This window comes from Geotrypetes seraphini, chromosome 1, assembly GCF_902459505.1.
Source record: "Geotrypetes seraphini chromosome 1, aGeoSer1.1, whole genome shotgun sequence".
NCBI classification, from domain to species: domain Eukaryota; kingdom Metazoa; phylum Chordata; class Amphibia; order Gymnophiona; family Dermophiidae; genus Geotrypetes; species Geotrypetes seraphini.
This window is the reverse complement of record NC_047084.1, coordinates 478,858,509-478,875,196: the sequence shown is the minus strand read 5'-3', so window position 1 is coordinate 478,875,196 and position 16,688 is coordinate 478,858,509. Positions and strand designations below refer to the sequence as shown.

Sequence of the window (16,688 nt, the reverse complement as noted above, 5' to 3'; positions counted from 1 at the left end):
GACTTTTCCTCCAGTGCAACTGTTAGCCCCCGCTCTACAAAAGCATCCATGGGGCTGGATAAATACTAAGCCAACCCGGGTTCAACAGAATAGACTCGGGTCTTAGCCTTCCTTTTCACCATCAAACAGGTAAAGTTCTCCCCGTGGCGTCCTGTTGAGCGCTTCAGGCAGCCATCTTGTTCAATCTCCGCCCCCCAGACACAATGCAGTTTAAAGGTAAAATAATTTTTTTTTCTTCTTTTTGTGAAAAGCAAATGTATTGCCAGTATTAAAGGAAAGCAAAATACAGCCATACTTTTCAAGCAAGGAACATAGACCCATATTCTATAAATGGAGCCTTAACTTAGGTGCCCTATCAGCACCTAAGTTAAGAGGGAAACGCTGTTTAAAAGTTCTTTTAAAAGATATTTCTAGGCGCCTACTTGTTCCACAATTGTACCTACATAGATGCTATATGATGCCTAATGCTACTGTAGACCTATATAAACTCTGGCCTATATTTCCGGTGCCTACCTTTGCCGAAGGCGTGATTCTCTAAACAGTGCCATCACATGATTGACACATGAACGGTGGCCACTTTTAAGGATTCCACTGACAACGGCACCGTTTAGAGAATCTGGGCCATAGTACTTAGCATAATACAGGTCTCACGTGAGGCATCCTTGCTTTTCAAACTGGACAGTTGTCTCTTCAAAATTCCAGCTATGATTGGTATTGCTAATGCTATTCATCTCTCCCTCCCACACTGGTTTACTTATAAATCAACTTGAATATATAATAGTTGGTACAACATGAGAATTGACTCTTAAACTTTGTGGGGCTCATTAAAAAAAAAAAAAATAGACATCCAAAACAGGGCGTAAACCATCACTTGGATGTCTTACTAGTCAAAACATCCAAGTGTCTAACTGGACAAACTGTCAAGCTAGGCCATTTTTGAAAACTAAAATTAGATGCTTTGCGGGTTCAAAAATGCAAATTTTCTCAACCCGATTTCTGGACGCTTTTCTCATAATATCCAAAGTCGGACTTAGATGTCCTATTGAAAATGTTCCTCCATGTGTGTCAGTTTATTTAACAGTGGATTTGGATAACTATTGTGCTACCTCACCCTCTTCCTTTTGTTTCTGTTATATCTAGTTTTGCTTATATCTTTCTATTTATTTAATATATTCTGTTTTGTACTCTGCTTTGGTATCATTTGTTGAAAGGTGGTATCTAATATAATAAATCCCTAAGTGCGCATGCGCGCTTCCACCTGCATGCTCCCGTTTTCCGTGAGCTGTAGGGACCCACAGGTAGGAGGGTGCATGCGCGCGGCGGCGCAGAGCCTGTCGGACATGGCGGCTCTTGCAGTCTGAACTTAAGGATGTGAACTGGCCAGAGCGACGTCAGCGGGGGCCGGAACGGACTTTAATTGCTGCCTCCCAGGCTTCTCCTCCTGCTCCAGCTGGGCCCGCATAAAAAAAACAAAAAACAACCCATAGCTTGCTTCGGGTCCAGCAAGGGCTGTGGGTCCTGAAACCTTCCGATTCAAGCAGCGTCTGCAGCACTCTACACAGCACTCTACTTCTACTGAAGGCCCTGAAGCAGCAGTGTGTAGAGTGCTGCAGACGTTGCTGGAATCGGAAGGTTAGTTGGGACCGCGGGAAGGGAAAGGGGGGGGGGGGGCGCAGTAAGAGACTAAGGGAGCTGGCCAGACCACGGGAAGGGAAAGGGGGGTAGGGGAAACGCTGCTGCTGCACAGGGAAGTGGTGTGGGGGGATGGAAATGGAGGGGGAGGGAATCCTGCTGTGGCTGCTGCACAGGGAAGTGGTGGGAGAGAAATGCTGCTGCATAGGAGGCAGGGAGACAGACAGATAGAAAGAAAAGAAGAAAGACACAGGGGCAGGGAGAGACACAGAAAGACAGATAAACAAAGGGGGCCAGGGAGGGAGAGAGACAGACAGCGGGAGGGAGAGAGAGACAGAAATAAAGACACACAGACATATATTCTAGCACCCGTTAATGTAACGGGCTAAAATACTAGTAGCAAATAAAGGGGCCCTTTTACTAACCCAGTGTATCGCAAACTTTCTGGCTGGTTGCACGCTAAATCCAGTGCCCCAGCTGAAAGGCACCCGGAAGTGCGCGGACGCCGATGTGATGATGTCACGCACATGCATAACATCATCGCGTCCATGCATGCAAAGAGGCTCATCTGGCTGCAACCAGCTTTGGTGGAGGGATCCGGGAGGTGCGGGGAGAGGAGGCACATCCTATAGGCAGTCAACCAGTGTGGATGACTCTTCTCCTCGCCAGTGTGTTGCGGTACACAGTTTCTGATACACTGTACTAACCTGTGGTAAGCACTAATGTGTGCTTATTGCAGGTTATAATGCACTACCATGAGGCACGCTCAGGCATCCCTCAGTAGTTTTAGAATTGGCGCATTCTACCTATGTGTTAAAAGATAAAATAAGTGTCAGTAAGGGCTCACATGCTAATGCTCGCACACTAATGGGGCCTTTATCAGAAAAAAGAAAAATCTGCCTTTTACCAGCGGCACTAAAAATGACCTTAGCAAGTGGGAAAGACTCGCCTTGGGGCTATTGCAGGCCATGTTTTAGCACTGCTTGGTAAGAGGGCCCCAAAGCAAATAAATAAAACAATATTTTAAAGTTCAAAGATATTACGGTAATTATTATGTCCCTTGCTTAAAATGTATTTCTTAAAATGTATTTCCAAATAAGAAAATGTTTTTTGTCCTCACCAAAATATGTTCCCTCTCAGTGGAGTTATCTGGTCTATTTCTCTTTTCTATTGAAGATGAGCCTTAGCTATAAATTCTTATGTGTCTGAGATCTGTAAATTGCTGGTCTTATAAAAATGTGAAGTTGCTTACCTGTAACAATTGTTATCTGAAAACAGAAGTTAATCAATAATACAAACCTGCTTCTCTTCATCCATTCATAGGTACACTTCTCCCTCAATATTCGCAGGGGTTAGGGGCAGAGCCGGCCCGCGAATATTGAAAATTCACGAATAACTTTTGGGGCCGGATCTGACTCACCCCCGCCTTCCCCCCAGCTTCCCGGACTTTTTTTTTTTTTAAATGAAACGCTGCATCCCAGACCTCCCTGGAGCTTACCTGGTGGTCTAGCGGGCTTTTGGGGCAGGAGCGATCTTCCTATGCTCCTGCCCCGTGCAAATCACTCATATAAAATGGCTGTGGGGAGTTCCTGTCGTAGTCTCGATAGACTACTGGAACTCGCTGCAGCCATTTTGTATGAGTGATCTGCATGGGGCAATAGCATAGGAAGATCGCTCCTGTCCCGAAAGCCTGCTAGACCACCAGATAAGCTCCGGGGAGGTCCAGGATGCAACGTTTCGTTTAAAAAATTAAAAAAAATTGTGAATAACCGAATCCACAGATACTGAAACCGCGGATTCGGAGGGAGAAGTGTATTATATAAAATGGAGAAGAGCTCAGAACTACAGTGGCATAGAAACTAATGTGCATGAACAATGGAAGGCATTTCCAGAAAGAGCTAAAAGTATCTATATAATCATGTGGCCCATTTTTGAATGCTTGCTACATGTAAACAACGTGGCTAATTGGGCCATTAATTTGGGAGATGTCACTATCCATTACTAGGGCAATTTACAGCACTGCTTACATAATTGTAAAATTCATAAGTACTTTTATTCAGGGACTTTGGACCACTTCTCAAAAGGAACATACATTTTTTTCTTATTTAAAATTACCTAAAGAAAAAGGGTCAGTACTGAAATAACTCTGTTTTCTACACATACTTTTTCCATTGAAAATGATGTATAGAGTTGCCTCACCTAACCTAACCTTACCTCTAACGGCCTCTTTTATAAAGATCAAAACTAGGCAGCCTTACAGCCTCTTTTACAAAGCCGCGCTGCGCTAATGGCCCCAAAGCCCATAGAGATTTAAAGGGCTTCAGGGCTGTTGCCGCATGGCAGCCACTATCGTGGCTTTGTAAAAGAGGCCATAAGGCTGCCTAGTTTTGATCTTTATAAAATGTCTTCTGAAAATTGCCCAGTAGATTATAAAAACACTTTGAATCCAGAAAATAAATTTTTGCCATACATATATAGTCTGTATATATATATATAGTCTGTATTTTCTGAACTTCTAAGAAAATATTTTTCACGTATATGTGATGCAAGATGATTTTTAGTGCTAGCTATATAATCCTGCCCCCACCCCCAACCTCAAGCCAGGTTTACTCAGAATTTTACTGGCTAAACTCATCTTCCTAGTGAAATACAGGTGCAATAATTTAGCTTGTCAGTTTTCATAGACTTTTACATAGCTAAGTGTTTACTTGGCTAGATCCCTTTGAATTTTTAATTCTGTTTTTGTTCCTTTATATTTGTGTAGGTTTTGCTATATTACTGTATCTATTTGTTTCTTTCATACATTTTCAGCAATTTGAGTGAAATAGAAAGTCGACTGCCAACAGCAAAACTGATATCTCTGTGCAAAAATGAATCTATCCTGAAATGGATGTGCAACTGTGACCATGTGATGTACCAGGTTTTGGTGGAGATTCTCATCCCTGATGTCCTAAGACCTATTCCTAGTAAGTTCAGCAAAGATGACTTCTTGAATGAATGTTTGTTGATCTTTTACATTTTGTTGATGTAAGTCATCTAGAGAATTTAGTGGCCTTGTATATATCTGCAAGTACTAGTACCTTCTCATTTGGTCTTCTCCCATTCTTTAACACCATTATTTCTTTTTAGGCCTCATTCAGTGCCACCCTGTCATTGACTAAGGAAGAAAAAAATTACTCTATATACTGGAATATAAGCTGAGATTTTGGGGCCCAAAAATGGGGGGGTCTCGGCTTACATTCGGGCCATCACCTACCTACCCCCCTCCCGTTCCTATTGCAGGCCTCCAGCCAGTGGCATCAAACAGAGCAAGAAGATTGCTCCTGATATGTGCACTGGCTGGCTACCAGGGACCCGAGAGGTATGTGGGGGAGGTGGGAGGGAGGTGTGGTTGTCAATTTTGTCAGGCACAGGAGGCAGAAGGGATTCCTCCTGTCCTTCCCACCGTGAGGCTGCTGAGGAGTCAGGAGGAGAGGGATGCGCAGGGGTTTTTTAAAATTCGGCTGGGACGAGAGACAGGGGATCTCTCATATCCTGGACCACAGCTGGACCACGGCAGGCCCGGTGGAGGCTTGAAAGGCATCGGAATGGAGGGAGATAGTACAGGGTATGAGGGAGGGAGGACAGGGTGCAGAGCCTGGCTGGGTGCAGAGGCTGGCAAGGCAGGGAGGGAATGGGACTGGGTGAGCTCAGCTGCTATTTCCAGGAAGCTTTGGCTACTGTCACAAGTTGTTTTACCCTGGGAGTTGGTACAGTGGAATTTATGCCACCCCTGATGCAGCAGAAATGTGAAACAAGGATTTCTTTGTTGGGTAAAGTAAGTGAGTAGATCCGCAAAAGGTTAATCTACTGAAACAAAAAACCATCTAACTAAATGGTAGTAATTCAAAATGAAGGGAAAGATCTCAGAGTTGCCACTCCCAGGATAATATTGATATTGTCCAAAGGGGAATTGTGGCATATGGTATCTTTCATTGATCAAAAAACTTTCATTGTTTTTTATATATATATATTTGACTTAATTTGTCACTAATCATATATTTATTGAATGCTACCACTCCAAAGATAGCAGATTTATATTTAAAATAGAAATAAATTATTTTTGTATTTTTTAATTTTCTAGAACTGTGCAAAGAAGCCTAAAGTGCAAACATGCCTCACTCAAAACTATGCCAGTAGCATTTTTTTTATAAAGTGGCTAGTGCAACCCTAGCCTACTTGTGCAAACAGGCTGTGCAAAAAGCAAAATGTAACATCAGGAAAAGCCTAATAATGGCACTTATCTTTTAGACTTGATGTAACATGCAACGGCAGATAAAATTTGCCGTGATATTCCTTGTATCATGTCCCAACGGGAACCCATTTTGCCGCGGTCAAGCGGCTTCTTCAGGGTTTTTTGATAAACAGGCTATAAATAAACACATAGAAATTAGTAGAAAAATATGTAAATATTTAGTAGCTAACCATCTAAATTAAAGCACAGCTTACTTACTTTTATCATAAACAAACCGGGCTGTTGTTACACAAATCCGCTTGAAAAAATGGCGCTTAAGAGCAGAGAACACTAGCACATGCGCAATAGGATGACCTATTCAGTGTTTCGATTGGGCAAACATGTTTTATTTTTAATGAATGAGCAATCAGGTCAGATAAAAACTGACCAATCTAAGACAGTATTGAGGCCGAAGGGATGCATACTACTAAACATATGGATCCACCTTAACTCTCTCTCTCTCCGTGCCCCATTTTTCTTTGTTTCACCCTGCCCCCTTTCTTTCTTTCTGGCTCCCTGTCCCCCCTTTCTTTCTTTCTCCCTGCCCTTCCCTATGCTACCACCATTGGGAAAATGCTTCCACCGCCACTGGGGAATAGGCTGCCACTGTCGCCATCGGGAACAAGCCGGCGCCGAGTTCGCCCTGCTTCTCTTCCCCGCGGGGCCGACCAACTCTCGCCACCCGATGTCAGGCAGCGATTGGCTGGCCCAGAACGTCCTCTCCGACGTCAGAATTGATGCGGGTGGCGAGAGTTGGTCGGTCCCACAGGGAAAAGCAGGGAGAACTTGGCGCCATCCTGTTCCCGATGGCGGCGGTGGCACTCAAGTGGCTAAAGAGCTGCAGTTTGCCAGCCTAGGGAGAACACTGGATGGTGGCCAACTGTGCACCCCCTTGGGAGTAAACCCGGGGCGGACCGCCCCCCCACACACACACCTTGGTATGCCACTATCTGTACCTCACTCCCTCCCTATGACCAAAAATTCTCCTTTCTTCTATTCCCCGTGTACACAACCATCTCTTTCCCTCCCTTCCTCTCTCCCAAGTCCATGCCTTCTGTGTCCAAAAACCCATTCCCTCCCCCACCTCAGCATCTCTTTCCCTCCCTTCTTCTCTCCCAAGTCCATGCCTTCTGTGTCCAAAAACCCATTCCATCCCCCACCTCAGCATCTCTTTCCCTCCCTTCTTCTCTCCCAAGTCCATGCCTTCTGTGTCCAAAACGCACTCCCTCCCCCCTTTTGTGTTCCGCGTTTGCCTCCCAGCCCATCTTTGCAACTTTCTCAGCAAAACGGAGCTCGAGCCACGAGGCTTGTCTTCTGTTTCCTGCCTGCCCTGCCGCACGCAAATAGCAGACCGGAAGTATTCTCTGACGTCAGCGCTGACGTCGGAGGGCAGGCTTTGCTTAAGCCCTCCCTCCGACGTCAGCGCTGACATCGGGGAAGACTTCCGATCAGCTATATGTGAGCGGCAGGGCAGGTAGGAACAGAAGACGAGCCTCGCGGCTCGAGATGTATTTAAATCTGCGGGTCCCCCGTCCAGCTCTCTCCTGTGCACCCCCTTGGGGCGTGCACCTGTGGTGGACCGCCCGCCCCCGCCTGGGTACGCCACTGGGTAAGAGCAGTTAACATAGCTGGTTTTAGCAAATGTTTGGACAATTTCCTGGAGGGCGATGGCCCAGTATTGTGGAAACTACAGCTCCCAGGATGCACTGGGCTCAGCAGTCCTTCTGAGTCACGGGGTGGTCCTCAAGCAGGGAGGGGAATATCTGCATGAACCTGGGATCAGTTCAGAGAGGGCCCCATGAGAGAAGAAAAATCCTTATTTTTTCCCTAGATATCAGCTGATGGCAGAGTGGTGGGAAAAGAACTGTTGCCTATACTGCATGGTTGAAGTAAGCCAAGCTAACTTTCTGTAAAGTGTGAGGCAAACTAAAAAGAATAAAAAGTGTTTTGTTCATATGAGGTGGTGGTGTGTCCTAATCTGTCCCCTCCAGCACATGTGCGTCCTTATCACAGTGTGCATATGTGTTTCTCATTTGTTGTTCCCTTGCTTGATGATCTGTATTTGACTGTGTAGCAGAGGTGAGAAATTCTATTAACTTGTAGGTTCTGTGTGGGAATCTGTAGTAGTTTAGCTTACAGATGATGTGCAAATCATTTTACCCTATAACACTTCAATTGCTGAAATTTTTTACCGATTACACCCAGTGGCGTACCAAGGGGGGGGCGGGGGGGGCGGTCCGCCCCGGGTGCCAGCCCTAAGGGGGTGCTCCCGGCCTTGCCGTTCAGTCCCCCCCCCACCCCCGAAGGACCGCTCGCCCCACTGACCTTCCTGCACCACCCATGAAGCAGCCCGCAACAGGATCGCGACTTCAGCAATCCCTGAGCTGCTTGGGCGCTGCTTCCTGCGCCGCGGTCCCGCCCCTCCTCTGATGTCAGAGGAGGGGCGGGACCGCGGCACAGGAAGCAGCGCCTAAGCAGCGCAGGGATCGCTGATGTCGCGATCCTGCTGCGGCTGCTTCATAGGTGGTGCGGGGAGGCCAGGGGGGCGAGCGGTCCTTCGGGGTGGGTCGGGGCATCAGGCCTTCAGGGTGGGGCGGGTGGGAGGGCAGGCAGGCAGGCTTTCAAGGGGGAGGGGGTGATAGGCAGGCAGGCAGGCCTTCAAGGGGGGGGGGGACAGGCCTTCGGGGGGTATGCAGACCTTCAAGGGGTGCAGGCCTTCAAGGGGGGGGGCAGGCCTTCAAGGGGGGGGGGCAGGCCTACAAGGGGGTGGGACAGGCCTTCAAGGGGGGGACAGGCCTTCGGGGGGGTGCAGTCCTTCGGGGGGGGTTCAGACCTTCAAGGGGGTACAGACCTTCAAGGGGGGGACAGGCAGGCCTTCAAGGGGGGGGCAGGCCTACAACGGGTTGGGACAGGCCTACAAGGGGTTGGGACAGGCCTTCAAGGGGGGGACAGGCCTTCGGGAGGGGTGCAGACCTTCAAGGGGGTGCAGGCCTTCAAGGGGGGGGGGCCAGGCCTTCAAGGGGGGACAGGCAGGCAGGCCTTCAAGGGGGGGACAGGCCTTCAAGTGTGGGGGGCAGGCCTTCAAGGGGGTGGGACAGGCCTTTAAGGAGGGTGCAGGCCTTCAAGGGGGTGCGGGCCTTCAAGGGGGGGACAGGCCTTCGGGGGGTGCAGACCTTCAAGGGGGTGCAGGCCTTCAAGGGGGTGGGACAGGCCTTCAAGGGGGTGGGACAGGCCTTCAAGGGGGGACAGGCAGACCTTTAAGGGGGGACAGGCCTTTGGGGGGGACCCTGGTTTAGAAGTACACGGAGGGAAGGGGGTGTTCAAAGAGACGTGCATATGCCAAACTTTGGGGGGGGGAAGAAATAATGGGTCTGAAAATAGAGGAGAGGGAGAGAGATGATGGACCATGGGATTTAGGGAGGGAGGGAAGGAACAGAAAGGGAGAGAAATTGGACACAAGGGATGGTGTGGAGGAGGGATAGAGATACTGGATAGGAGGGTAATTGGGAAAAGAAAGGGAGAGATGGTGGACTCTGGGGTGGTGGGGAAGGAGGGAGAGATGCCGGATGAAAGGGTAGTTAAGAAAAGGTGGATCTGTGGAGGGAGATGAAAAAAAGGAAAGATACCAGACTTCCTGGGGAAGGAAGGGAAATGGAAAGGGAGGACAGAGTTGGCAGATGGATGGTTAGCATGCAGAAAGAAGAAAGAAGGAGACCCTGGCAAGCAAGTTATCAGAAGAAAGCCAGAGCCTTGGACCAACAAGATTTGAAATATAACCAGACAACAAAAGGTATAAAAATTAATTTTATTTTCTGTTTTGTGATTACAATATGTCAGATTTGAAATGTGTATCCTGCCAGAGCTGGTGTTGGACTGCAAACGTGAGCTAGGATTTAACAGAGAGAGGAAAAGTCCTTTTTGTTTCTTTATTTTATTTATACCACAGCGCCAGTGTGGTTAGGAGAAGCCAAAGGAGGTGAAAAAGCTATAAAAGCCACCAGGAGTTTTGAAAAAAATCACCCAACTGGGCAGGAAAATCGAAATGAAAAACCAATTCAATAGGCTGAATCGAATTGAAATTTTTTTTCCTGAATCTGGCAGCATTAGTTTGCACTACTGTCTTAGACTTTAGGACCTGGGATTGGGGAGAGATGGCATCCTCAGTACTTTATAATGCAAGTGAAACGAGGATTTGGTCAGACTTTTGAAGGGTCTGCAGAAAAAAAATATTGTATAGGCCGGGGACATGAAACAGCAGGAAATGGGAACTTTTCTTCCTTCTATTTTTGTGAATGGAAAGGCTGAGGATGTCAGAGAGTTCAGTTAAAATATGTGCTTTATAAGAAAATATAATAATGTGTTTTATAAAGTTTATAGCATAGCTGGCCTACCCAGTGAGGTGATCCTAGTGGTGGTGGTGGCAGCGTGTCAATGTGTTGAGAGGAAGAGGTGGTCTGGGAAATTCTGCTGAGCAAACTCCGGGCCCATTTCCACCCCCCAGTTAGTCCACTCCACTTCACTCAACTGGTTCACACACTGAGTGGGTCTTTGGGTGTTGTTTTGGGATCTCTTCCAGTGGTTTATCAGTATCTCCTTCTGGTCCAAGGAAGGAAACTTTGTTATCCTTAGCATTGACCTACAGAATATGTTTGTAACAGCGCTGCTTGTGTGGCATTAGGCTATGTAGTGATCGAAAGAAAATAACAGACCTTTGCACATTTTTGCACTATATGGTGGGTGTATGAGGAGATTCACATTTCCTGCACAACTAAGTCCATGTGAAGTTACCTTGTGCTGTATTTGAAATCTAGCAAGGTCTCTGTTTGAAAGGAAAGATCTAAACTTAAAAATGAAGTGGCCAGAAGTTATGGTAACAGCAGATAGTGTAGCTGGTTTTAAGAAAGATTTGGACAAATTCCTGGAGGAAAAGTCCATAATCTGTTATTAAGACATGGGGGAAGTGTCTGCTTGCCCTAGATCGGTAGCATGGAATGTTGCTACTCTTTGGGTTTTGACCAGGTATTAGTGTCCTGCATTGGCTACCATGAGAATGGGCTACTGGGCATGATGGACCATTGGTCTGACCCAGTTAGGCTATTCTTATGTTATGTTCTCATCTGTAGGGGCCTTGTTTTCACTTCTTATTTTAATGCATTTTTTTTCTGAGAACTTATCAGTGTTTTTTATAATGGGAACAAAAATGGAAGAGAATTAATGTGTGTGGGATGAGGGGGTAACTAATTTCTTCAGCTAAATAATTCAATCCACCTCAACCAGACATAGGAGAACTCACGCACCATTCACACACCCTCCAACCAAAAACGTCAAAAGAAAAAAACTGTTCGACAACCTCCTAGCCATTCGAGCTGCAACACTCGACCCCCAACTCTACAACCTATTGACCTCGACCACAAACTACAAAACCTTCAAAAAAGAAATAAAAACCCTTCTATTCAAAAAACACATAAAACCGAACTAACACAATCAGAACTGTCCCAAGCATCACCTGCAATTACTCCATATGTACTTCTGATGTCATGACAATTCAGACATAATTTATGTTATGTTATGTTTGGAATATAAGAAAATTTTCACTGCCTGTTTCTATTCTGACCATTTATTCCGTTTCATGGTCATTACAAAAAATATTTTTTTACATGGGGGGGGTATCAAAAAATGATGGGCCCCGGGTACCACATACCCTAGGTACGCCACTGATTACACCTTTCTTTGACTTGAATTTCTGCATGGATTCATACTAGATAAACATAGGAAAAATAACTTTGTTGTGGATTAGTGGTAAAAAAAAAAAATTTGTCCCAGGCCTATAGAAACTCCCTATTATAGATAGAAAGATATTTTTATTAAAGGCTGGTATTAAGAAGTACAGTACTTATGTATTTATTTATTCCTTTCTTAAGAATCCCATATTAGATAAGTTGTGAGAATTACATTCTAAGAGCTCCTTTTACAAAGCTGCGGTTTCTACCATGGGCTGGTGAGGTAAATACTCAGATGCTCATAGGAACTCTATGAGCATCGGAGCATTTACCTTGCTTGCCCGCGGTAGAAACCTCTATCACAGCTTTGTAAAAGCCAACATAAATTAGGACAAATTTGAGATTATTTGTCATTAAATGACTCATCATGTATTTTGGTTTTTGGTTTCTGGTTATATTTGTTCCCAGAGTATTGTGTCTTTTATCTTGTATTTCTATTTCAAAATAAGACTTTATTTAAATAAAAAATAAAAAATGACTTCGGAAAATAGTCCATGCTATTATACAGTATCTTTTTGATTACTCACCCCACCCCCTTTTTTTTTTTTTTTTTACAAAACCGCACTAGCGTTTTTAGCACTGGTCACAGCGGTAACAGCTCCGATGCTCATAGGAATTCTGTTACCGCCACAGCCAGTGCTAAAAACGCTAGCGCAGTTTTATAAAAAAAGAGGGGTAAATTATTGAAAAATTTAGGACTTTAAAAAATGCAGTAACTAGGCTCCAACTAAAAAAAAAATCCATTGCAGCTAAAATAATCTTATATATAACAGTAAATATGAGAGAGTGACTCTCTTATTAAAATCACCTCATTGGCTTCCATCTCTGCAAGAATACATTTCAAGTTACTCAGTTTTCTATTCAAAATTCTTTATTGCCTTAGTCCAAGTTATATTTCATCTTATTTACATCTTCAATCAAGAGCTTATTCTTCTTGCTCTGTTCATACTAATAAGATCCATGTTCCTTCTTACTGATAAATAAATGATTTCAGTTGCTCCTGAATAGTGGAACTCTCTTCCTTTGGAACTTAGGCTAGAAATTGTTTATTTGTGTGTTAGAAAAATGTTAGACATGGCTGTTTTCTAATTATTTTTCTTGTGTCCACTCTGCCTGTTGTATTATAATTGTATCTTATATTGTAAACCACTGAGCTTTTGGGAGAGATGACCTACAGAAACCGGACTATTATAATTATTCTCTTCTCAACAGGAGTTATACTGGTACTCTAGAATATTTACAGTGTTGGCTTTTCATAGGTAGAACTGCTACACTTTGAGTTCTTGGACTTGGTTTATATGGTGATCTTCTGGGTGTCCATTTGCAAGGTCTGTTTTACATTGCACAAGAAGCAATTCTGTGAAGGATGTTCACTTTAATGGGGGCACCAATGAGCATGCCCTTTACAGAGTAGCTGCTTATACTGTAGCAATTGTAAGCTCTCAAGCACAGTAGGGTGTCCACTAATCGTCATGCACAGTTGCATATGGATGTGTGTGGTGCATATGTTGACTGCTGCAGGGATGCCATCAAAATGGCTGCCACTATGAGACTACCTAATTTCAGAGCTTCAGACACCCTCCTCCTGGTCAAGGATGTTCCTAGGAAAAGAACACAATTTTTTCCCATTGCCTGGCAAGAGAAGTGACCATATAAAGATGAGGAGGGCCTGAGAAAGACTGCAAAGGCAATTTAACAGGGATGCTGCATTCCCAAGAGAGGTAAGTGCTAACAGAAGGGCAGAGCTGGGAAGAAAGTACTAGATTAGATATGCAAGGGAAACAGATGTGCCTGAAACTGTTTCCATGCATAACATATAGGCTAGATAGGCAGATGGGCCATAGAGGTATCACCAGCACTTATTCTCAGCAGGATTGAATAGGGACTATGAAAAGATAGAAGATGTAACATGCTGACAGGTCCTATATAACCCATCAGCACTTATACAGGCACATCCCACCTCACTTGCCCAAACACAACTTCCCATATGTAGTCACTGATAGCACATGTAGCCCAATGCAAAAGGGAGAGCAATGACTTAGATAGCAGACATCTGAGCAGTGCATCCTGCCTCGTCCACTAGCACACACTATGCCCATACATCCTTTCAAATTAGTAAGTTCTAGGAAACACTACACAGATCCAGTACTGCACAGGAGTGACAGAGAACTGTAGGGTTACAAAGTGGGCATAGGAAAAGGTCACTAACTTGACAGACAAGCATGCAGCAAATAGCAAAAACCTGGCCTTGATAGTGATTCAACCTCTCCCCTGCTCTCCTTTCCATACAGATTGAGGACATGAAGAGGAGGCCAAGTAGCTTCACTACAGTAGACCTGAATATCTCCAGTGGGTCCATGCCCAGATGCTGGAGGGAACAGGTCAGTACCAAGTACTCATATGCCGGCACATTAAGGGCATCCACACATGACTGCAATCACCACAGCAGACCCAGTCTTAGAATCGTTGTTACAGCTACGTCGATCAGTGACCTGCCATGTGGGAGCCCACATCCAGTATACGAGGTCTGCTCAAAAAGTTCCAGGACAGTTTGAATTGCGTACCAACGGGAAATTCTTTTGAGACGCATTAGGCGGCATTGAGTAGCTTGAAACCTTTGAGTAACCTCCTTTTTTCCGAATGTTGATATCTGTTTTCTTCTCCGAGCTACAGCAGTTTTTGTGAAAGTATGTTTTCATGATCGGTTATTTTTCATCATGTGCAATCTCAATGAGCAGCACTACAGCATGATGTTCTATTTTAAATTGGGTAAAACTGCTACAGAAACTTATGAAATGTTGAAAGTGGCTTATGGAGAACTTGTCATGAGTTGTGGAAGGTGTTTTGAATGCGTCAAAATTCGTGAACTTTGTGAAAAAACGCAATGACATTTCTTCCCCAGCCAATTTACTCTCCTGATTTGGCCCCTGCTGACTTCTTGTTTCCTAAACTTAAATCCATCTTGAAAGGAAAGCGATTCGACACCATTGAAGACATAAAGCAAAGTTCAATGCAGCAACTTTTGGCGATTCCTGAAGATTCATTTATGGACTGTTTCCAGAAGTGGAAACGATGTTGGGAAACGTGTATACATAGGGAAGGGGATCTAATGGAATAAGTTGTAAGATTGTTTAATGCATTTTTATAAAATCAATCCTGGAAATTTTTGAACAGACCTTGTATGCCAGTTGAAAGCACACACATCATTCTATGCTGCCATCTAACCCAAAAGAACCCCTCTAGGATTCCTTCAACACACTTGCCTCCATCATTCTCAAAGGCAGGAAAACTGCTGATGTTTTAGAGGAGCTTCATTTCCTATGCTCTGCCTTGCCCTAATGCACTGTTGTCTCTGAAGGTGTATTTGCCAATATTCTGAGAAAGCAATGGTCTCTGTGCCCAATTCCATTTCAAGCTGGTCATCATTTTCAAACCATTGGTGTCACCTCCAATCAAATATTGTGGAAAGGCCATCCACTGATCCGTGAGCTCACCATGTCTGTGCTGTAGGCTCCACCATGGCTGTTAACATTGTATAGTTGCACCATACCTTCTCCTATCCATAATTTCCATACCTTAAGGCCTCTCTTGAAACATCTCTGTTAATTCCGGTGAATATATATCTTCGCTGAGCACTTGTAACACATGTTTCAGTCCCTGAAATACTCACATTCCCCTGCTAGCTTGCTGCCACCTGTAAGCAATCTTAAACAGTGAGAAAATGATTGCATTTTCCACCAAGTTTAAAGGTCTAAGAGCTGTCCATTCTTGTTCATTTCTGTAGCTAAACATCAAGCGACCAAACCTGCAAGGCCTGGCCCCTTCCCTTAGAATCCACGGAAGGGACAGATCTGGAAGAGAAAGAGGTAGAGGCTGCTAGAGCCCTCCAACTCCATTCTCCCAAACATACCTCCCAACTCCCTCCATCTCATCCACCCATCCCTGGCCATCCTGGTATGCTACTCCTAGAAGAGGATGATGATCAGGAGGTAGTTCTTATCTCTGATTTTGAGGAAGCCCAAGTCCTCTAGTGATCTCCATCCCCTGCCCCTGTAGCCTCTAGAGTTATAGCTCAGTCTGTGAACTGAGGTGGTGCAGGAGATGGCTCATTAGCAGGAGGTTCTACACCAGAGACTAATAGCCTCTTTTACAAAGCCGTGCGGCAACAGCCCTGAAGCCGTTTAAATCTCTATGGGCTTCAGGGCTGTTAGCGCGGCTTTGTAAAAGAGGCCATAAGGGTCATAGAAGAGCATACTAAGAGGATGGAGTGTGTTCTGGTGCACATGCAGCATACCCATGGGAACTGACAATATCTGAAGGCCCCTCTTCTAATGCCCCTTAGCCTAGCTACTTCCTGATATCTGTCTTCCTCCTCTCCCAGAAGTGGCCTCCTTCCTCGCTTCCCTCCCTCTGTGAAGGTACCCCTTCCTAAAATAAAATTATTCTTACAATTTTATAATAAAAAAATTCATTATTGAAGAATCAGAATTATCAAGTGTATTTCATGTATGCAAATGGTTCCCCACCCTCTCTGACCTAGCAGTATGTACTCATATTGGCACACAGCTCCTACCCTAATGTGTTATTGATGGTAAGAAATCATTGAAAATGAAGCAATCCAAGTGTGCTGTAGGCCACTCTTGTATTCATATTCCTCCCTTACTAGGGTCACATGCACTTCTGCATCAAGAGAGTGAACAGGAAGTGAATCTCTGTTTCCTTTCTAAATACCCATCCCCTATTTTAGAGACCGATATATCATGTGCATGCTCCCATTTGTAAACAAAGAAGTTATGATTACCTGGGATATCCTGACTGATAAAAAAGCTGGTTGCCAGAAAACTAGATATAGTAGTAAAAGAGAAAAACACTACAGCAGCATTGATAGAGGTGTCAGTCCCAAGCGATTACTCAGTGAGTCACATGGAGAAAGGGAACATCCTCAAGTACCACGAAATGCAGTCTGAGACCAAGAAAATATAGCAGAGATACAGAAATATTTC

General features: G+C 44.8%; 1 protein-coding gene across 3 annotated transcripts in view; it reads left to right on the top strand.

Annotated features, from left to right (window-relative positions):
* The window catches only part of RFX3 (regulatory factor X3), a 540,046-nt gene that overhangs the window by 464,279 nt on the left and 59,079 nt on the right, over nucleotides 1-16,688 (top strand). For all 3 annotated transcript variants that reach the window (XM_033925421.1, XM_033925415.1, XM_033925406.1), the window contains one exon: nucleotides 4,444-4,598. In XM_033925421.1, coding sequence (XP_033781312.1) covers nucleotides 4,444-4,598 — 155 coding nt within the window. The remainder of the gene's footprint in view (nucleotides 1-4,443; nucleotides 4,599-16,688) is intronic.